Raw genomic sequence first — 23,647 nt, 5'->3', positions numbered from 1 at the left:
AGATGGAGGAATGTGACACGGTCAGACTTGCACTTTAGGAAAACCACTTTGGCAGCTGAGAAGAAGACAGATAGGAGAAGGGGGAGATTTGAGGGAGACCAGTCAGAATGCTATTGTGCTAATAATTAGGGGCTGAAATAGTGTTGTGGCTATGTAAGTGGAGAGAGGTAGATGTATACAGGAAGAGCTGTGAAGGTAGAAACAAGATCTAGCAAAGGAATGGCTAGGCGGGGGGATAAGCGTGAAGAGACAGGGTGACACTAAAATCATGTATGTGGGTGACTGTTAATGGTGGTACCCTAAAAAAGTAATAGGGAAGTTTGCAAAGGGTAAGGTTTTAGGGGAATAATGACCTCTGTTTTGGAAGTGTAGAGTTTGACATGGGTGTGGGAAATCTAATTCTCAATGTCCAAGAGGCAGATAGAGATGCATGACTGCAGCTCAGGAGAGACTAGGGTTGTATACACAGATCTGGGAATCAGCAGCATGGAGATGAGGGCCTGGGGAACTCCTGAGCCATAGAAGTTGATGAGATCACCAAGTGAGAGAATATAGAGCAAAGAGAGAAGCCTCAGGACAAAGCTTTCAGGATACCCATGATTTTGTGTGTGTGTGTGTGTGAGAGAGAGAGAGAGAGAGAAAGACAGAGAGAGAGAGAGAAAGAGAGAGACGGAGAGAGAGAGAGAGAGAGAAGGAGGAAAAAGAAGAAAGAGAAAGGGCAGTGAGACAGGTATGAGGAAAACTAGGAGAGAGCAGTACCATGAAAACTCAGAGTAGCTCAGAGCAGAAGGTGAGCAATAAGGTCAAAGGAAGCAAAGAGGTCACGAAGGGTGAGCATGGAGAAAAGACCATTAGACATGGCACTTAAGAGATCACTGAGTACCTCTGAAGAGGGCAGTTTCAGTTTAGAATGATAAAATATTCTTTGATCCAATAATCCTATTACTGGGAATAAACCTTATGGATGTTACTAAAAGCGGGGGGGTGGGGATGGGGAAGCTTATCTGTACAGAGATATTTCTATCTGTAATATCCATAACAGGAAACCACTTAAATGCCCAATGGTTAGGGCCCGGCTAAACACACTACCACATCAATGCAATATAAAACTATGCTGTCCTTAAAATTGACAAATGTGACAATTACAGAGAAATATGGAAAGTCATGAAATAATGGAAAGCAAAGAAAGAAAAACTAGAAATGTAACTGACATGGACTATTAGAAATACATTTAGACATATGTAACTGGGCAAAGGGATGGGAAGGGAATACAGAAGAAAATGAGAAGGTATTATTTTTATGTTAGGATAGATTTTTATTTGCATATATGTTCAATTGATATTCTTTACAATGAGAAGTTACATTTATAGCAACTTTTTTAAACATCCCCCAAAGCACTATTATTTTATTTTACCTGAAGAGTGTTCTGGTCAATGACCTGGAAAAGGGAATGAGGTTTATTATCAAAGGAAACAGGCCGATGAAGAAGATTGCCATTGCCGAAAGCAACCCATCCTGGCTCCAATTCCTCATTACGGCAATACACAAAACCTCTGCAAGAGAACAGTGCATGAGTGTTTAATAAGTTATTGTGATTAAAAAAATATCAAACACAAGCAATATTTCTGACTTACTAATCTTAAAGTATGCAGAACCTCCGAGGCAACAACTTGTATAACAAAATTCTATACAACTGACAACAAATGAAAAAATATCTTTTAAAAAATCTAAAGAAATCCGTAACAGGATCTCACTTTTTATTTCCTTGCAGGGATTAAAATTTATAGACTCTGTTAATGGAGAAACACTACTTGTTCAATCTGCAAACTAAGTGTGTGTAAATATTTAACCACAATTTTTTTTTACTTAGCAACAACTGACACAGTTGCAGAAATACTAAACCTGAAGCAGCTTCTGGCTAGGGCACAAAATCCTGGGGCTTCCACACTAGGTCAAAGGTCAAAATCTATCTTTTAGATAGTATACTTTTGGAACTACTCAAGACAAGGGAAAGATTAAATGAAAAAGAAAATGGCAATGAGAGAGGGATTATTTGTTTCTCAATTTAGAAGGGCAATTTTGTTATTAATATAAAGCAAGTTTCTTCAGTCTGACTACTCAAAATTCCCTTTCATGGAGATTTATAAAAGGCAATATTCCTACAAAAACATTTAACAAATTTGACACAGCTTACCGTAGAGTACCATGTAATCCAGATCCCAATTTGCTTACTCCTCTACCAACAGAGTTAGTAGTATATAGGTAAAGACCATCTGCTGTAAGGCAGCGCCCCAAATCAGCATCTGAAATAAATAAATGTGTGTGTAGATATATAATTATGTATATATCTTCACACATATATTTTTTAAAATTTAAGTACCTTAACTGAATAAGAGATTTTAAATTGTAGGCTCCCAAGGACAAAGTCACTATATGTGAAACATGAGGTACTGTAATGAGAATTGGAGCTGATCAGCCTGCAGTGAGAGAACACTTGGAAGGGTGAGGTTGGGAAGAAGGCTCACAATGACAGCTGTCTTCATGCATTTGAGGGGATATTATGTAGAAACTGGATTAAACTTGTTCTCTTTGTCTTGAAGGAAGAGATGTGGAAGATGCAAAGAGCAAATTTAGGCTTAATGTGAAGAAAACCCCCTAAGGTGAAGAAAATAATCAGAAGGACCCAAAAGTCAAAGGGTAGCTTCAAGTGATGAGTCCTCCTGTCGCTGGCTTGAGCAGAGGCTAGATGCCCCTTTCTTGAGATGGTGTAGACAGAACTCTTACCCAAGGGCCAAATCCTGCCATCACCTGTTTTTATGTAGCCCATGACGTAAAATGATTTTACCATTTTTTAATACCATTAAACCTTATTTAAAGACAGTTTTAAAAAACCACTCTTTGCTCCAGAGACATACAAAAACAGATAGTGGGCAGGATTTGATCTGCAGGCCATAGTTTGCTGACCCCTGGACTCAATGGCTTCTGGGTTCCCTTTCAACCCTGAGATTATGTGGAAAATTGTTTTCTATTAACAAATAAAGCATTCCCTGGTCAGGATACCTTTCCTGGTCCCTTCAGAGCTACTGCCTATCAGATGACCTTTCTTCTATTTTATGTATCTTGTATGTACCCAGTTATTTACATGGCATTGCCCCCATTTGAATGTAAGCTTCTTGAGGGCAGGGACTGGTTTTGTCTCTGTATCTACTACTCTGCACAGTGCTTGTCACGTAGTAAGTGTTAATAAATGCTTGTTGACCAACTGATGGTATTTCAGAATGGCTGTCCAAGAAGGAGATCCACAAGCCAAAAAGCAAACATAGAAAATGTGGCTAGTTACTGGAGGATGGAGAGAGTTAAGGATGTGTGTACATGCAGCACTATCATCATCTCTTCTGGAGCACTCCTGACTTCTGAAATTTATAGGAGTGGGATACACTTGTCTGATCTTAAACCCAGAACTGGACTATGTGATTTCAGAGATCCTGAGAAGGCCCCTGCTGCCAAATAACCAATACTACCCTGCCCTGTCCTGCTGACAGATTACTTTCACAGCAGAAAAGTCTTGAGGATCAGAGACTTTAGAAGTAGAATGGACCTGTGAAGGCATCCAATCCAACCCCCTCATCTTACAGAAAGAGAAGTCAAGGCCTGTGCAGGGGAAGCTACTTTCCCAAAGGGAACAAGCAGCAGAAGTGTAGTTCAAGCTCAGGTCCTCTGTGTCCACTCTATCCCACTACCTGTCACTTCCCAACTAGAGAAAAGACCTTCAGAAAGGGAACAGGTGGTCAGTTAGATTATTTCCTAGGTTAGTTCTGATTGGGTAAAGGGGAGAGAGAAGACAAGGGCTCTTGGAAGATTGGATGTAAGGAGGACAGGAAGGAGCAGAGAAAAAAGAGGCCAAAATTCAAGAGAACAGAGCCTGCTTCCCACAATACACAAGGCACATGGCGTTCTGTGAGGAGAGCTCAACACAACATGAGGTAGTTCGTTCCGTCACTGGACAGCTCTGATGCTTAGAAGGCTTCTCAGAACCTAGAGCTGATCCAAAAATCTTCCTCTCTCATTTGCATCACTCAGAACACAGAACAAACCTAAACTCTCTTCCAATATCTGAAAATACCTATCTGATTCTCCCTTTTGTCTTTTATCCAGGCCAAAAAATGCCCAGGTTCTTGATGAAACCCTAGCTTGTCATTCATTGTCCCTCCCTGTGATCTAACCAGAGCCCTAAAACTGTGAAACTTTTTTGGTCTGCCTAATCATACAGGCAGTACATATAAAACTTGTTGCTCAACAAAACATCCTAGGATTTTCCTACACAAAACATTAGCAAGCCTGGGCAACTGCATCCCATCTAAGCTAATTAAGTGAGCTTATTTATCTCTGTTTAATGTCATCTTGCCAGCTTGGGCCCAATAATCCAGCCCACAATTAAGGCGATTGATTGGGTCAGGTATGTTACACTGGTTATCTCCCTTCCAGTTTGGGTTGCATCCCTAATATGTCTCCACTCATGTCATTCATAAAAGTTGTTGACTAGGCCAGGGTCAAAGACAGAGCCTTATGCAGTCCACTGGAAACCAGGCCAACCATCACCATTCTTTGGATCAACAGTGCAGATCTTCCCCATCACAATATCATTCAGTCTCTTATTGCACCACGCTGTCCCTAAGGACACAGAAATTTTTGGAAAAAGAAATAAAAATGCCATGCAAAGGTATAACCACTTTAGAAGATTTGTTGTTTTTGCTGCTGTTTAATTCCAACCCATAACCTTACCAGCAGAAGAAACTCCTGATACGGAAGCTCCCCCCACTGATGGAGGCTGCCAAAGGCAACTTATCTGTGACTTCAGGCTCTAGAGAGCTGGCTGGTAAGCACAGAGAGGGCAAGGGACATGCCCATGCTCACCCAGTCAGCATGTGTCAGCAGCAGATTCCTTACACTGCAAGACAGGAATAGTCAGCTCATCTTTAAGGTCATTAATTTCATATGAATGTAGAGGAAGACTGTTCCATAGAAAGTGTGATGTGCCAAGAAAGAGACCTGAGCCTGAACTGAGAAGACACCTGAGTTCTAACTCCAGGACTCACATTTTGGAGGTGTATGAATGAGCAAGTCACTTAACCTCTCTGAGGCTCTTTCCTCATCTGTAAAATGATGATAATAATATCTGCACTGCACAGGTTGGACAGAAAGTACTTTGTAAACCCTAAAGAATGAGGCACTGCTATTTTTAATAATGATTTTTAAATGTTAAATATAATAATTCTATACTCCCATAGCATTCCATCACCCCAATAATTAAGCAGGCTTTTGTGGGCTACAAAATCATACAAGATCAGAGCTGAAAGAGATCTGAAAGGCTCTCTAATCCAACTCAAGTCTGAACCCAATCCCCTCGACAACATCCTTGCTAAGGGCTCCTCCAGCCTGTGTTTGGAGACCCCCCCAGGGAGGGGGAGTCCACGGCCTCTCAAGGAAGCCCATCCTACTTTGAGACTGCTCTCACTATTTCCTCCTCCTCCTCCTCCTCCTCCTCCTCCTCCTTCTTTTTGGAGGGAGGAAGGCAGAGCAATTGGGGTTAAGTGACTTGCCCAAGGTCACACAGCTAGTAAGTGTGTCAAGTGTCTGAGGCCAGATTTGAACTCAGGTTTAAAACCACCCTGAAGATTCCTGGACACGCCCAGGTTTGGGCCAACTGAATCCTCCTAGAGTAACTGGGAAAGAGACTGTTATGACTCTCCTCCTAGCACAGAAGAAACCTTCCTTTAAATCAAATCTGCACTGAGATAATTTCAGTTTCTCCATTTAGAAAATGATAGGGGCACCTTTCAGCTCAAAAGGTCAATAATCCTGCATGCACAATGGCCTGACCTACCACACTGGGGAACACAGCAAATGCACTCTAATTCAGGATGCACAAGAATTTCCCTCCTCTCCCCCCTTTATTGATGGCTGTTAGGCCTCAGGTGCCTTTCATCATTCATTAAAAAAAGAAAACAAGGCTTGATGATCTCTTCCCATTTCCAACATTTACTGTGTTGGGCACCTGAGACCAGATTCAAACACCCATGAGTACTTTTTAAGGAATACATTAGTTTTTCAGATATGCTTTGTAACAGTAAAACTGCCTGGGTTTGCTCTCATACACTATCAGGCTTTATATTTTTGACAATAAAAGTAACCAACATAAAACTATGAGAACCTTAGAAAGTTATGAAGACCCTCAACATAGAGTTACATGTAAATCATTCTCACTTCCCCTTATGTTGTTTAATTGCCCCAAACTCAGAGTACCTTTACTTTCAGCACTGGAGCCAGTGTTACCATCTGGTGCTGGTAACATATCTTCATACCCCCAAGAAACCATGTGCTTGCCCCCGAGCAAGCAGGATGGTGATCCAGGACCTCCTTCCAAAAGAAGCAACCTATAAAAGGGGGAAGACATTCAAGTCCTTCATTCCAATAAGAAGACAAAAGCCTGCTATCTGAAAAAAACAGCTCAAGCCATTTGAATAGAAGATTAAACATTCTCAAATTTGCCCCAAAGTAATACAGAAAAATTTTCAAAGAAACTAGAATTTGTGATGAACAAAATTTTGACACAATAAGAATTTGATTGTGATATTTCTTCAAAACATAACTGGATAGTTTTTATCCTTTAATGTTTGTCATTGAAAGTGGTAAAATCTCACTTTTAAAGAAGTCTTGAACATATACGTCATTTTCAAATAGATGCTCACCTGTACAGTACATCAGCTACAGGCAGAGACCCCAGATCCGTCTGTTTCTGTAACAGATGGACTGTATGTACAAAAGTTTTCAATGATCCCCTGAAAAAATAACAGAAACACATTGAAATGACTTGAGTAACTACAAAGTTTTATAGCCTATTAAAAGCTAAGCAGGTTTCAGTTGCTTTCCCATGTGCTGTTGCCTTGCCTCACTTAGCTGTGCGGCTTTGAGGAAGTCACTTCAACTCTCTCGGTGTCAGTTTACCCCTTTGTAAATGGACTAAGTTGAATGAACTGGTCTCCAAGGTCTGCTCTAAATTTATGATCTTATGACAGGGTGAGAATCTGATGATTTGGACCCTCATGGCAGCAAGATAATCCTTTCACTCCTCACTAATCAATTCTCCACCCCACTCTCCATAACAATTGTTCCAAACCTTTTTTTTTTTCTCCTCAAGCCTCCCACATTATCTCCTCCAACTACCCTCCCATCGGTTATTATCACTTCATACTTTACTGAAAAAATTGAGGCCAACTGACAAGGGCTCCCTTTTCTCCCACCTTCCTCATCTCACAAGCCCTCAACATGATCTCCCATTGCTTCCTTCCACGAGTCCCTAATGAAGGGATGTCCCTTCTCCTTTACCAAAACCAATCCCATTGCATATACCCTTGATCTAATTCACTCACCTTCTCCAGCAGATTGCCCCACGATATATCATCACCTCTTTCTAATATTCAGTTACTTACTACCTACTGGTTCCTTCCTTGTTACCTAGTCTCTCCTATCTTTAAAATACCATCACTAGAACCCACTATCCCTGCCAACTGTTATCCCGTGTCTCCTCTCTTTCTCAGCCAAACTATACTCAGCATCTCCACTTCTCCTTTTACTTTGTTCTTCACTCCCTGCAATTTGGCTGCCAACCTCATCATTCAACTGAAACTTCTTTCTCCAAAAATTCCAATAATACCTTAATCAATAAATCTAATGGCCCTTTCTCAATCCTCATCCTTCTTGACCTCTCTGCAACCTCTGACTTACACTCCTGATCACCCTCTTTTCCTAGGGGCTCTCTCCTCCCTAGATTTTCTCTCCTGGTTCTCCTCTCTGTCTGATTGTTCTTTGTCTCCTTTGTTGATTAATTATCTATATCATGCCTGCTATTATAGGTGTCCCCCTAGGCTCTGTCCTGGGCCTCTCCTCTTTTCTCCCTGCATTGTCTCACTTGCTTACCTGGTCAGCTCCCCAGGGTTCAATCACTATGTCTATGCAGATGACTCTGAGGTCTCCCTGACATTTAGTTCACTAAACAAACTCAACTCAACATAAAACTCATTATCTTTTCCCAACTTCCCCATTATTGCTGCAACAGTCACCAACATTCTTCTAGGCACCCACATTTGTGGCCTTGCTGTCATTCTCAGCTCCTCTTTCTCTCACCCCACACAACATAACTGCCAAGACTTGTTTCTATCTCCACAATATCTCTCATATGCATTTCTTTCTCTCCATTCATAGTGCCATCATCCTAGTTCAGGCCCTCATCACCTCTCACTGTAGTTATTGTTTGCCTGCCTCAAGTCTCTCCCCACTGCAATCCATTCTCTACGAAGCTGACACAGGCCTGACCATGTCATCCCCTCCTACTCCAGTGACCCCATTACCTCTAGGACCAAACATAAACTCTTTTGTTTGTCATTTAAAACTCCACACAACTGGGCCCCTTCCTACCTTTTCAAACTTCTTTTTGCACACTCTGTGATCCAGCCAACACTGGCCTATTTGCTGTTCCACAGTACGATGGTTCCATCTCTGAGCTTTTGCACTGGCCGTCCCCCATGCCCGATTGAACACCCCTCTCACCCCCACCTCTTGGAAGGTCAGCTCAAGTGCCACCTTCTAAAGAAGTCTTTCCTTTCTGCTCCAGTTACTAGCACATTCTCTACCTTTTATTCACTTTGTTTGTATTACTTTATTATTATTCACTTCGTACACAATTACATAAATAAATGTGGTCTCCCAGTTAGGATGAGAGATCCTTTGGGGAACGGACTGTTTTCACTTTTGTCTTTGTATCTTTGGCACTTTAGCACAGTGTTAATTAAGCACATGGTGTGCTCAACAAATGCTTGTTGAGTATCTTCCTGCCTTAGTTCACTACACCTGTCAAATACCGATAATAATCATTCTTGTTCTATGTCCCTCAACAGTGCTCTGTGAAAATAAAATGAGATAAAAAGCCCTTCAAAAAGTAAAAAAGAGCACTATAATTATATAATGGATCATTACTAAATGCTCGATGTGATTAGACCCATTATCCAGCTTTCTGTTCCTTCTCTTATATCTGAGAGCCGCAACAGAGACACCACCTGGGCACCCTTTCGCAATGAACCGTTTACAAGGTTCCTACAATTGCATACGCTCTCTTAGGGCTCAAAACTAAGCTATGACAGTTTGTTCCAAGTGATAAAACTAAAAATAACTGCTCATCATATTTGGCTTTAAACATAATTTAAATATCAGCCATTTGAAGGTCAACTTTGAATTTTAAATGGCCAAAATGACTTAGAAAATAATAATAAGCAATCAGATATTGATATAATCCATAGAAGATTCTTTCAATGAAAATGAGAAATGCAAAAAGAAACTTCAGCTGGGAACATCAGAGTCTTCCAGAAATATCGGCATTGACCTTGCTACTAAAAAGTCACTATATTTTCATACCCTTTGACCTTGTGATTTCAGACCATGGGTTTATATCTTTGTAATCAACAAGGCTGAGGACAGCAAAAAAGGGACCAAGTGCGCAAGATATTTAGAGCAGGAATATTTGTTGGAAATAGACTATGTACCCTTGATGAGAGAATGGTTAAACAAATTATGGTATATGGATGTAATGGAGTACATTGTACTATACATATTATTGAATATGATGAATTCAGAGAAAACAAGGAAGACTTATATGAAGTGGTGCAAAGTAAAGAACTCCAAATAAAAAAAATTAAACTTTCAAATTTTGCTTTATGAAAGCCCTGATCCTTTATTTGCAATCACTTTATCAGAGGGTTTTAAATATAAAATATATATTCTTTTGCGAGGGTTTTAAGTGTTAAGAACCAACCAAAAGGCTGTTGCAAGAGTTCAGGTGTGAGATGAGTGCCTGGCCCACGGTGGTGGCAATGGAAAAAGAAAGACGGCAATACAAAAGACGGTAGGAAACTAAACAGACAAGATTTGGCAATTATTTGGATATGGGGGTGGGAGAGAGTGAAGATCCATGCATATCACTGATGCTTTGAGCATTGGCGACTGAGAGGGTGGTTCTACTCCCAATAGTAACAGGGAAGTTAGGAAGAGAAGAAGGTTTGTGGGAAAAGACAGAGTTCAATTTTTGACATGTTGAGTTTAAGACATCTACCAGACATTCTGTTCAATAGGCAGTTGGAGATGTGAGATTGGAGGACAGGAGAGAGGTTAAGGCTGGGCAAATAGATTCTAGAAACATGTGCATAGAAATGATAAATGAATCCATGAGGTTGATGATATCACCAAACAAAACAGAACAAAAGGGGAGAATGAAAGGAGAAAAGAAGAGAGGAGAGGAAGGGAGGGGAGAGCTTTGAGAAGCATGAACAGTTAGGGCATGACCTGGATGAAGCTCTAGCCTTGAATATCACATATTAGGATCACACAAACAATGGGGTTCAAACAAACTACCTTTGTTGCTAATTTACTCTTGCAAATGAATATAAAAATTATAGGAGAACTCAAAAACATTTGACCATCTACCAGGTAGATATGTAAATAACAGCACTTTGCCAATCACCTGGCATAAAATATAATTTACTTAGGATGAGTGAATATTGGTAAATGTTGGTTTCCCACTTAGATGCACTGTCTTAAAATACAAGCAAACACAATTTTTGCCATAAGACCTACAGCTATCACTCTATCAGTAGTCATTAGGCAATTAAAGCAAGCAGTGAGTTCTGTAAGTGCACAGTAAACTGAAAAACACTGCATAAATGTGAGCTATCAGGATGATAATTATTTTCCCTTTACCTTGCGCAAGCCAAGGCAACAAGAGCGGCAGCAGCATTCTCCTTTTGCTTATGTGGGACATGTTGGCCAGTGGCAGATGTCTCCTCTAGCCAAGAGCAGAGCAGAGCCTCAATTCCATTAAGACAGTCGGCTGGCTCCTTAGTCAAACTCAAGGGCTGGCAGTCTCGAAGGCAATTCAGCAGCACCTCAGCTGTGATATTACAGAGAGAAGGGTCTGTTCTACTCTGGGACTGAAGAAGAGGAAAAACCAGTAGGAGCCCCATTCTCGATGTGAACGGCGCTTGCTCAGGCTGCTGTAACAACCCCTGGCGTTTGAGCAATGCCAAAGTTTCTTCATCACCCGAATTTTCCCTTTCATGTTGTTCTTCCAAAGCCAGCTGGCGCTGAGCATTCCACAGTCCTCGAAGGGCATTCAGACGGTATTCGAGCAGGCGGGCATAGGCATTGCTCTGATTCCCACACACAGACCGCAAACGTTCTGCGAGTTCAGTAGGATTTTTGGTCTCAAATGTTAAAATCTAAGAAAAGCAAGCAATAAAAGGTTACAATCCAATAATGAACGCGTCCACTTCATCTGACATCACCGAGAATGAAGAAGCAAAATGTAATTTAATTCCATTATCTGAACCGTTATTTTGATTCTAACACAATGTTTAAAAACATGCAACATGGGATCAGTTATTTACTTTTGGGAAGATCTTTTCTTAAATATTTCTGCTCAGCCTCCCCCTAAAATAGGAGGAAGAAGGTTGGCTTAATCACTGCCTAAATGCAACGGAGAAAAAGATTATGATCGAGCTTCAAAGTCAAAATTTTATACAAAAGCAAAAAGGATTTACTTCTCCAGAAAATCTATTACCTTTATTAAAAAAAAATCAGTGTATTTACTTCTTGATACTTACCATCAAATGTGGTACTTAATTTTAGATAGATCTCAGGTTTTTAATTTTGTCACATTCTCATTTTGAGACAATATACAGACTGACCCAATTCATACGGGAAGCCTTACTTTCCACCACCTTCTTGCCAAAACATACAATTATCAAGAAGCTCCCCTTGATTTTAAGCAGCTGGGGAATAAAAGCACTAACTGTTCAATCAGCTAAGAGAGGAACCAGCTGTTAAGAAAGAGAATCAAATCAAATTTATGATTCAAGGAGTTCATGCACTGAAATTCTACTAAGTTAGAAAGCGCACAATACAGAACAATCTGGGAGAGCTACACATAAAAACAGATCATCAGGAGCAATGGATGATGGAGTCTGGTTCTCATTAGACTAAAAGGTCAAAGCATGGAGGCACTCAGAAAATAGAAAGTAAAAAACATTTTGTTAAATCGCTGGTAGAGATAACGCAAAATATACAGGCTGTGGTTCACATTATTTTTCTTATTAACCAAAACCCAATTTCCTTCCATCTCAAATTTTGCTGTTTAAAATGTTCTGTTAGTCTACTAAAATAACAAGCTCTTCTGCATGTAATGTAAATATTGGAGCTGCCAGGCTAAGCTATAAAATGTGTGTACACTGCTCTACTGATTTGAAAAATGTTGACTTTGGAAAATCAAAAAAGCACATCAAAATAAAATAACTACTCATAAAGTCTGAAACGCTATTAACGGTCAGAGCTAATACTGAATGTAGATAGTTCCAACCAGAATAGACATGTATTCAGAAATTTACTATTAGGTTCAGCTACATTAAAAACCACATTAGTTACTGCAAATGTCCTATCTTTTTTCTTACTCTTAGTACATCACAAGGCTTTTCATACAATAGAAAACTCAGTCACTGTTAAAGAAAAGCTTTAATAGTAAATAATGCTGTTAAATACCCTTCTCCATGCTTGCCAAGACTGCATTTTTCCAATGCAAATTTTCTACATTAATAAAGAAAAACCCCAGATCCTGAATTATTTTCTTAAAATGGTATCAGATATGAGAAACTAAGAGAATCTTCTAGGATCCTTGAAAATCTCTAGCAATCAAGGAGAAACTAACTGCTCAATGACCTGGATCTCTCTGGCCATGTACACCTGGACTAAATACCAGCCAGGTGGCACACTGGATAAAGCACTGGGCCTGGAGCCAGAAAAACCTAAGTTCAAATTTGACCTCAAACACTAGCTGAGTGACCCTGGGCAAGTCACTTCACCTGTCTGCCTTAGTTTCTTCATCTGCACAATGATGATAATAATAACACTACCTCCAGGAGTTGTTATGAGGATCAAATGAGATAATATTTGTAAAAAAAAAAATGCTTAGCACAATGTCTGGCATATAGTAGGTGCTTAATAAATGCTTGTTCCTAAATGCCTTTACAGCTATATTTAAGGATACTGTTATTTTGGGAATGAAGTTAGCATTTCCTTTCTAAGGCCTACAGATGCTGATGCTTCTATCATCACTAAGAACACACCCAACTTTATTCCAGTTGTTTTTTTTCTAGACAACATAAAACACAAGTTTTGCAGCAATTATGTGCCTTTTGATCTCATCATCTTCCTGAGTCTGAGAAAACCTAGACAATTTAAATATTTCCTGGCAAAGCTTTTCCATCATTGACCTTGTGATTTCTTCAGCTTAAAAAAGGTTTTTAAAACAATCAGCTCCATATGCGCAGTACATATATGATTTCATGCTTTATCGGACATAGATCAGCTCAGTTATAGAAAGCTACTACTTTAAAAATGCAAAATGGGTTTTTATTTTATTAGATTCAAAAACAGATGAACAATTCTGTAACATTAAACCCAGCTATTTATTTTTATGATCAATGTTCAAACATAAGTGCTTCTGAAATACAATATTTGATGGTTCATAAAATGAGGTATGTGGCTGGCTACTTCTATTACGAAATTGCACAATTTGCTGTTGAAAAATACACAACATAATCTGTATTTTTCTGTCAATTTCCTTTTTTACATCTAGTACTTCTGTATATTTTTAGCATTCTATTTTAAAAAGAACTATTCTGAAAGAATTGTTATAATATAATTAACCAAATATTATGTAATACATATACTTAAGTGGCTGTTACATTTATTGATTTAGCAGTGTCTAAGGCTTACTGTGCTTTTAAAAATCCATTAGACTATTCAGCATTATCCATTTTCAATGGCACCTTATGAGCACTGAAAGCCGTCGTCCATTTATTAATAAGACTTTGTTGCTGTTTTTAGAACACTCAAGTCTGAAGGGCAGCCAGCCTGAAATCCTTTAGTAAAACCACTATAAGTTTTAGGTTAGTAAGCTTGCTCTGGAGAAGCCATTTGGGTAGATTTGTACTTTATTAAGTGACTTGTCACAGTTTAACATATGAGCCTTCTATCAGTATCTGCTCGTGGCCAAAGGGGCAAAAGACGAACACCTTACAAAATTAACACCACTTTTTCCCTAAGGAAAAAATAAAATGAAGAATGCTATGTGAGGGAAAGCTGTGTGTGGGTGGATCTTTTGCTATCTCTAAACAAAAGGATCAGAAACTGCATAGAGGTGATAACACCCAGGTCTTCTTTAATTAAAGGAGTGGCATCCTCAAAGCCACTTACAGACCTGGAACAATATGCTATCAAACCTGACACACATGTTGACTACACCAATCATCTTGGAACTTCTGGAGAAAGAGGGGAAAGAATGGAGGAAGGGTATGGTAAGTGAAGTTGACATCATGAAGTCAGATTTGATTCTGAACAAGATTCCAACATATGAACATAAGGATATAATACTGGGTCAAGCCATTTTTTAAACATTTTTTGCTTTTTTCTTCTTGCGAAAAATATAATAGAAAATGCTTTAAAAAGCCCATACTTAACAAAGAAATTTAAAATTTGCATGGAGGAATGCAAAGAAGTAGTTAGAGCAAATGTAGACTTGATCCTTGACATAAGCAGGGCTGCCCAACCTTAGGTTTTTATTGAAACAAAAGACAATATATTTTGATTTGCCATTTTAGTGAGAACTCTGCAGTAGCTCGGCTTCATTTACTAAAGCACACTGCAGGCCCCATGCAGCCCATGGGCTGAACTTTGGACAGCCCTGACATAGACCATATATAAGAATACGTCTATTTCTGCTAAAGTTCTAGCCCATTATGTTAGATGACCTTAGGTTCTCAAGGTCATAAAAACAGAGTTCAAATTTCTGGTAGATACTACCAAGCTGGAAAGGATTCAAGTATTGAGCTGGTATATATATCATCTTTTATCTCCCCTACCAGCAGCTTGGTTTCTACTTCATATACCTCATGCTTTCCCCCAGAGTAAGCTCATCACCAGAAATCCTATCCTTATGGAGACTGCCTCAGCTTTGGTACTCGACACCTCCTCAGTACCCTCAGTTGCCTTTCCCCTCTAGAGGAGTAGAAAGGGGAGCAAAAAACTAAACTCCTCCTTAAGTCACCCTTTATAGGGAGCTTAGAATTTCTAACTTCATTTCCCACCAGCTGCTCTGTTTGCGCTTAACTCCACAAGGGCAGGAACTATCTCATTTATATACCCAGCACTTGGCACAGTGCCTGGCACACAGCAGACATTTAATAAATATGAACTAACTACTATCTAAGAATCAGTCTAGCTAAGTACAGAAAAGCTCATCCACAGAAACTCATGCAGGTCATTTTCTAAGATGTGGAAGGCTTAAGATCTACATCAATGGGGAAAATACCCACACAGACCCCTAGAACATTAAAGAATAATACAATCTGACTCAATCCAATGTTTCATTGTAGGAATATCTATGCTTAAATGGACCCGTGATCTCAATGACATGGGTAATGTATGGAGACCTAAGGAGTATACAAGCTGCTCAGCTATTATCCCTTATTCTCTTATGATAGTGTCACCTCTTTCTAGTCACATATTTCCCTGGTCAATCTACAAAGCATTTATTAATCATAGTAGTATACCAGGTACTGGGCTGATAGCTAATGATATTGTCACTGGTAATATGTTGCAGCCTACTCACACCCGTCATGTGCCACTCCACTGTTAGGTGACTCACAACTTGAATTCTTTATAGACTTTAATATTTCATGACTTATAGCACTATCTGACCATTGGAAGAGTAGTAATGTTAAAACAATGAAATCTGTGTTTCAAGAAGAAGCTTGGTACCGTCAAAGCTGCTCTGCAGTTTCTCAAAATTTGTACTTATCCTCCTATTTAGCCCTAGACTCACTTCATTGTTTATCAATCAATAAACATTGATGAAGCACTTACTATGGGCCAGGCACTGTGTCAAGAGTTTCATCCACAGTACCTGCCCCAAATATACATACATACCAACGGATCATCCACCAGTATACTGTAGTGTAGACAAAAAGGCATTTTTCATCCACTTGATTGCACACTATGGATAGTTAAATCAAACTCTTTTGGGAGATTATGGTTACCATTTAGAAGACTCTGCAATGTTCACCTGATGCAGTCAACATAAGGTCAACCACAAGTAAGCATAGCTGAAAGATCTCACCATCCATAGAGAATCCATCTTCCATGTAGATTCTCTACTAAGACATCTTCTATGACAGCAGAAAACAGTTTTGAAGAGAAATTTGCCCTTTGTCAAACAAAATGATCTGTTATTACTTCTTTCAAGGAATTTTGTATGACTTTAAAGATATGCATGGGAGCCTTTAAGGTGGCATCTTAGTCTACCATATATAATGCTTTTTGTAGTCAACAGAAAGTAAATGGGATCTAATACTCCCAATTAAATTCAATTCACTAAGTATTTGTTAACCTGAGACAGGTGGCACAGTGAACAGTGTTTGCTCTGAAGTCAGGACGACTTGTGCTTAAATATTGACTAAGTAAGTCACTTAACTTCTGTGTGCCTCAGTTTCATCATCTGTAAAATGGGGATGATAATACTATATCTAGCAGAATTGCTGTGAGAATCAAACAATACAATATTTATAAAGTGTAAAGTGCCATATAAATGCTAGTTATCATTGTTATTACTAGTCACGTATGTGCCAGGCACTGTGCTAAGGTAAAAACAAAACAACCAATTGTGGCCTCTTGTAAAATATGATTTGCAAAAACCAGCCTGTTCATATTTTCATCAAGAGTTACATGTAGATTGTGTAGACTACTCTCATAAAAAATTTTAAGAGGTGAAAAGGCAGTCATAAAGGGTAGTAGTTACTGATATTTTCTCAGCTGTCATCATTAACTTTTTTTTTCTTTTTTGGCTAAGAACAAGGCTTACGATTTTTTGCTAAGGGTTTGGCATCCTTTCTTTCATATATCAACAGACTCAAAATTCTGTGACCTAGAAAAGCACAGAGGTCACTTGGTCTAGTACAACTACTTTTCCCATCTCTGTTTGCTTTAATACCATTTCTACTTCCTTATGCAGCACACTGGGGATGGGGCTATTGAGATAAATATGTGGCTCCACTGTGATGGAGAAAATAGTTTGGGATAGAATTTCAACAGCTCTTTTTCATTTTTCTTTGGGTCTTTGTCCTTCCATTTTCATTTTTAAATAGCCTAAGAGCTACCTGGTTGGCTTATGTCTTCTCAGCTAAACTTTCACTATACTTGTTACAGGTAAGTGAGCACGGGTACTAAATAAACAGCAATTAGAATTGTTTATCTTCATAAGCCAATTCCATCTAATCAGCAGTAGTCAAATCAATACATGGTGACACACATACCCTCTTTCCAAGAGATCTCCCTTAAAACTCTGTTATGGTAATTAGGATGGGACTTTTTTGTTTTCTCTTTTAGAATGCTAAAGTAATCAAGTGCCTTTGATTAAGTCTTACTAGGTGTGAAGCCCCAGGCCCATACCCTTTTGCTGATTAGGTGTGAAGTCTTTAGGAAGGTATATACTTGGAGGTTAGCATTTTGCTTTGAGGCTCCCACTCACTGGAAGAGTGATTTGACCAGATGAGACTTTGGGTAGCCACTGGAGCCCCACAAGCTTTGAAAACCCAGATGTTGGTGCTTCTCTTTTTGGTAACTATGTATGTGATGTCTTGATCAGACAAAGCCTGTCTATTGAATTGTGTTATTTGCTCTGTTTATATTTTCTATTTGTATTTGCTCTTAAGCTCAGGGCTTTTCCCCCTGAACCAAGTGAATGATATATGTATGTTTAATTAGAGTGAGACTGTAAACCCCTTAAAAATTGCTTTCCTTAGAAAAGCAGATCAAAGAACTTGTGCTAGCAGCCTTCCTATGTGCTGGCGTTGTTGGTCTTGCACCCCCAAAGCAGCTGCTAGCAACATTATTGTTACAAACTCCCCCTTCTCAATTCCTCCTCCCATTCTTTCTGTTCCTCTAAGATAAATAACTATTTGTGAGGGACATTGTAGAGAAGACTCTCTCAGTTATAGACTAAAACTGGAGGCTCTGAGATCTCATCTAACTCAGATTCTACAAAATGTAATATATTAGAAAAAGTGAGAAAACCTCAGGCAAAAATGAAGAGAAGAAGCATCATAAGAAATACTCTCTTTAATGCAGATCCCTACTCTCTACCATTGTACTGTTGGCATCTGAATTTCTCAAGCAACATTGAGTTATTGTTTGGACAAATCACTGCATATATTTGGAACCAACAATGAACAATAAAGGCTTTGGCTCATCAAAAGAGGGGTGTTTCAAACCTAGGATCACTCAAGCTTCAAACAGATGAATTACATTATGACACTATCCAGTCTGTATGGTACATTAACTGATTCAATTCATTATGTGAATCTGTCAGTATAATCTAAATTTATTCCAAGGCTTATTTCAATACTGATCCACTGAACAGACTTGAAATCCTAAAATAAAACCTTTAAGTAAATGGCAGGGAAGCCTGAATTCCATCCAAATGTTTGATCAGATTTTAACCTTGTCTAGATTTTTCTCTGTTTCTTACATTCTGAATCACAGAAGCTCTGAACTGAATATAACAGACAAAAAAAGTCAGCCACCAAACTGTGGTTGGGGGAATGAGAGAAAAATTAATATTAGTATTGGTATTAACAACAACAATAGATTCTCTTTTGTTTAGAGTTTTAAGAATCACAAAACGTTTTCCAACTTTAAAAGTGGGTATATGAACTCAGAAGTAGAAATGAGGCCAAGTTAAAGGTTTCTTAGTTGTCTCAAATAAATTAGACTGCAACTCTACACTACTATAAAGTTATAGAATCTTAAAAATTATGTCTGTCCAAACTATAAATGGCTTAAATTTCTTTATTTTAACACCTTTTGTAAAGGATGAATTTAACCTAACTGCTAATAATGTGATAATTTCTATGTTTTCATTCATAAGCTTTAGGTCTCAATATTGTGTCAAAATTTGGGAAAGAACCCTGCCTTGTAAATAAATTTTAAAAATATTACAGTGTGCAAAACTTTGTTCTCAAGGGTTCCCAATCTAAAATCCATGAACTCTTTTTTCCATTTTTCATTTTCATTTTTAATAATTGGTTTCCTTATGTAATCTCATATATTTTATTTTATGCATTTAGATGCTTCATTGTGAGAATGGGCCCACAGGCTGCACCAGACACTGTCCAAAGGATCCAGGATACAGACAAGGTGAAGAAGAGCTCCTGGAGCTCACATCATCCTTGGTTGTCAGCCATCTCTCAGCAGAGAAGGAAGATTAAAGCATCTGGGGATGGGGGTGGCAGAGGTAGTGGGGTGGCAGGGAGCAGAGGGATCTGGATAGCTCTGAAAGTACCCCCCTTAGGGCAAGACTGCTTCAAGGGCATTCATCTAACAAGGGACCTAGGTTCAGAGAGCTGCTGGGGCCTACACTAAGAAGAATATAGGATCAGAGATCAAGAACAGAAAGAGACCTCAGAAGACACCACATTTATACAGCACTATACAGTTCAGACAACTCCCCTCACAATCATCATTAGGTAGCTAATGCAAGGGTTATCCCTATTTTACAGAGGAGAAAACCTAAGCTCAGAAAGGCTACCTGCCTTGTCTAGAATTAGCCAGTGTCAGACATAGGACCTGAGTTCAGGTCTGCCTGCTCCAAGATCTCTGCTCAGCACCACACCATGCTACTTCTCAGTTTTAGGAGAATGCCCCACATGAAAGGGGAGCAGACACATTTGTGTCCTGAGAGGATTTCCTCCCTTCCTGTGAGTTTCCTACACAGAATGACAGCTAGCTGCTAGACTGCCAATATTCTTGCCTATCTGGGGGTTGCAGGAAGGATGTGAGCTACTGGATGTAAGGGAGGCCTTTAGACTTGGCTCTCTGCCAATGACCACAACCACCCTGAACTTAGGGGCTCCCTGCCTGCAGAAGGCCTAGGACTTCTGACGCACACAATCAAGTTTCAGACTGATGAGAAGAGAGTATGGATTGGCCAACTTAGAGAGAAGGAAAGTCCATTCTTACCTGATGATGTTCCAGTGGAGAAACTAAGGAGAGTTGATATTGAAATGTGTGAACATGCAGTGACATCAGCACTTCCTAGTTTTCTCTGCAAGATATCTTTTCACCAGTGTTCAGTCACTGATTCTGTTACACTAGATAATCTTGTTTTGGCCATTCACTTGTCAACTTAGGTCAAAAGGATGACCCAGATGACTACTTTCAGTGTTATTATTCTAAAGATATTCTTGCTTCACTATCTCCATAGCCAGAATTAACTTACTGACCCACGTCCTCCCTCCCACCAGACCAGAGCAAGGCATGATCACCCCCAACACCACAATATTGCTCTTGCTATTTCTCTCCCTTTGAGCCACCTCTTCCTACTCTGCCCAGAATCTGTGGTCTGTACAAATCTTACTCCTCCTTCAAGTCCAGATCAAACCCCCTCCCTCACAAGGCCTTAGTCAAACAGACTAGCCCACATGGATCTCCCTTTTCTCTCAATTCCTATATCGCTTATTGTCTGTATCACTCATTATAGCAACTAATCATAAGGCCATGTATTAAGTTAACTGTTTCTTTTGTCTATATTTTGTGTCCTGAACTAGATTTTAGGTGCTCAGATGGCATGAACCATGTCTTATGTTGCTTTTTTAAAGCACCTAATTCACTACCCTAACTAGCACAGTGCTAGGCATGTGACAGGCATTCAATAAGTACATGCTGAATTAATGAATAAAGGAAATATAAAAATATTGCTTAATTTTTTTTAATGATAATAACTATTATTTAAACAGTGCTTTAAGGTTTGCAAAGTGTATACATTTATGATCTCATTTGATCTTCCCAAAGTAGGTGCTATTATTATCCCCATTTTACAAATGAGGAAACTGAGGCAGGCAGTGGTCACGTGACTTGCCCAGGTCACACAGCTAGGCGGTATCTTAGGTCAGATTTGAACTAGGGTCTGCCTGACTAGCAATCTACCAACAACAACCTGACTTCCTTAAAGGTCTTCCTAACATTTCAATCCAGGGATCTCTTTTAATTTGCATAGATATCCCAACCCATTGCAAAATTTTTTAAAATAACACATACTCTGTCCAACTTCCCACAACAGAACTGGTGAGTTGGAGGAAGACACTCTAGCCAAAGAAAGTGCCAACAAGATGGCTGAAATGAGTTCAAACATCCCTAGTCTGCCACAGGAACAATTCCTGGAGAGAGGTTTGTAACGCAGCTGAGGTAGCAATATGGCTCTTTTTCAGGTCTTAGAAGAATTATACTATGAGGGGAATAACAAGATTACTTTGTGACATGATAATCTAAGGATGTGATCATATTGTGACAAATTTATTCTTGTAAAGAGATTTTATAAATACGTCTAAATCTCCTGTGCTTAAGAAAATGTGACATCGTGACCAAAAAGTAGAGAAGCAGTGTGGCACTACAATGATAAAACTAAACAAGGTTTAACTCCCCCATACCCTTACCAGGATTCTGACAAAATACTATCAAGGAGCAAATGAAAGGATTCAGTCGTATGTTAACTGATTCATGATCTGATAGGATTCAATACAACCAATCCTGAGCACCTGCCCAGTGCTTGCCATTACCTACACCAGCTGCTCTGGTTTACAGAGGGGGAAACCATGGCCTAGAGGTGAAGTAACTTGCCCAAGATCACAAGGCCAGGATTCAAATTCATGGTTTATGGATTTGAATCCAGACTCCCTCTACTCTATCAAATATCTAGGCAACAACCTAAAGAAATGGATCCATAGCCCAGGACCTTGAGATGGACCCCACCCCCAGGGAGGGATGGAGGAGGAACCTGTATGCAGTTGGAAGCCTTCCTTCCTCCCAGGATGCCTCTCTTCCTTCCCCTCTCCCCTTCCTGCTGTGATAGCTTCTTACTGCTCGGGGACAGAAAAGGGGCTCCTTCCAGTCTCTTGTTAGCACTCCCTCCACCACTGCAGATTCCAACTCCATACCTTCTAGCCTGTGGGAGTCTTATATAAATCCTCACTGGAAGCTCTACTTGACATCTTGGAGACTTTCCTTCCTCTGGGACTTTTAAAATTTCATGAACACCCATGTAGCAGGTGGGCTGTCCATCTGCTCTGCCCTGCTCTCACTACATAAGAAGCCTACCTCTTTTTCCAAATATACATGATCCTGAAGATATGTTTTATGACATTTCTTGGGGTCAGTCATTTTTTACAATAAGCTAGATGTTACCAAATTAAAGCATAGTGATGTGACACATTTTAACAATAATGAATTAATTTTATATTGTCAAATCATGTCCTAACGTGAGATCTCTAAGTTGAAATCTACAACAACTGAAGCAATACATTCAGAGTTAAAATTTTCTAAATTTGACAAAAGCACTGTGGCTCAGAAACACAGTTAGTTAAGTGACAGAGAGAGGATCAAATCCAGTGGCCTTTTCACCAAACTAAAGATGATTTGGCGTTTCTAATCACCACCAACAAAGGGGAGGGAAATTTGTGGGGACTTAAGCAAAAAAGTACACAACTCCAAGATAAAAGAGTCTCTGGACTTACTAGCTCATGAAATACAACCTGAAAGAGGCGAAGTTGATGTTAGTTAACTGTAACAATATCTGACATTTCCTGACTGCTTTATAAAGTCTGTGAAACAACCAAGTGAGGTAAGTACTAGAGGTACCATTTTAAAGATGAAGAAACTGAGGCTCAGAAGTGTTAAAGGATTTGGCCCAGGTTAAAGAGGTAGTAAATATTAAAAGTGGGATTTTATCCCAAACCTTCTGACTCCTGAAGTCCAGACTATATCACACTGCCAGCCTCTCTAGCCCAATGTAAACCAAAAAGGGAAAAGGGCTTTGCTCAAAAAGCCAATGCAATCACAGTATTAATAGAAGGACAGCATCCAAATTAGGGAAGGGCAAAAGTCCTAGTCTATTCTATAAACGCATTGGGAGTATGTGGCCAGTCAGGGCAACATAGTTTACAAGGGGCATTGGCAAGCCAAAGCATGTCCACCAGGACAGTGGATGATATGGCAGATCTAGAAAATATGACAAATAAGTAGAAAGACAAGGAATGCTTAGCTCAGAGAAGACTCAGGGGAGAACAAAAGATGACCTCAGCTACTTAAAGGTTATCACGTAGAAGAAAAGTAGACATTCTTTCTTGCTCCAAGCAGCAGAACTCAAATCAAAAGGGGAAGTGTATAGAAGATAGGTAGATTTTGGAACAAGGGAAAGACTCTGTAACAATTAGAAGTGGGCAACAATGGGACCAGGAGTATTTCATGAACTAAAATCACCAAATTTTAGAGCAACGGGAGAAAACTTAAAGATTATTATCTAGACAAAAAACAAAACAAAAAGATTATTATCTAGTCTGAGGGATTCTTAACTTGAGGTGCATATACTTGTTTTTTTAACTATTTTGATAACTATATTTCAACACATTCTTTGTGATCCTACATATTTTATTTTATGTAT

The 23,647-nt window shown here is 39.3% G+C and overlaps 1 protein-coding gene across 1 annotated transcript in view; it reads right to left on the bottom strand.

The window, feature by feature from the left end:
• Nucleotides 1–23,647, bottom strand: part of HECTD4 (HECT domain E3 ubiquitin protein ligase 4) — a 194,700-nt gene that overhangs the window by 126,181 nt on the left and 44,872 nt on the right. The window contains exons 2-6 of the mRNA XM_036741289.1: nt 10,807–11,324; nt 6,750–6,839; nt 6,304–6,434; nt 2,195–2,303; nt 1,415–1,553 (exon numbers count right to left, since the gene is read on the bottom strand). Coding sequence (XP_036597184.1) covers nt 1,415–1,553; nt 2,195–2,303; nt 6,304–6,434; nt 6,750–6,839; nt 10,807–11,324 — 987 coding nt within the window. The remainder of the gene's footprint in view (nt 1–1,414; nt 1,554–2,194; nt 2,304–6,303; nt 6,435–6,749; nt 6,840–10,806; nt 11,325–23,647) is intronic.

Source organism: Trichosurus vulpecula, chromosome 1, assembly GCF_011100635.1.
Source record: "Trichosurus vulpecula isolate mTriVul1 chromosome 1, mTriVul1.pri, whole genome shotgun sequence".
Lineage (NCBI taxonomy): Eukaryota > Metazoa > Chordata > Mammalia > Diprotodontia > Phalangeridae > Trichosurus > Trichosurus vulpecula.
The sequence above is the reverse complement of the archived record's forward strand: the minus strand, read 5'-3'. Positions and strand labels throughout refer to the sequence as shown.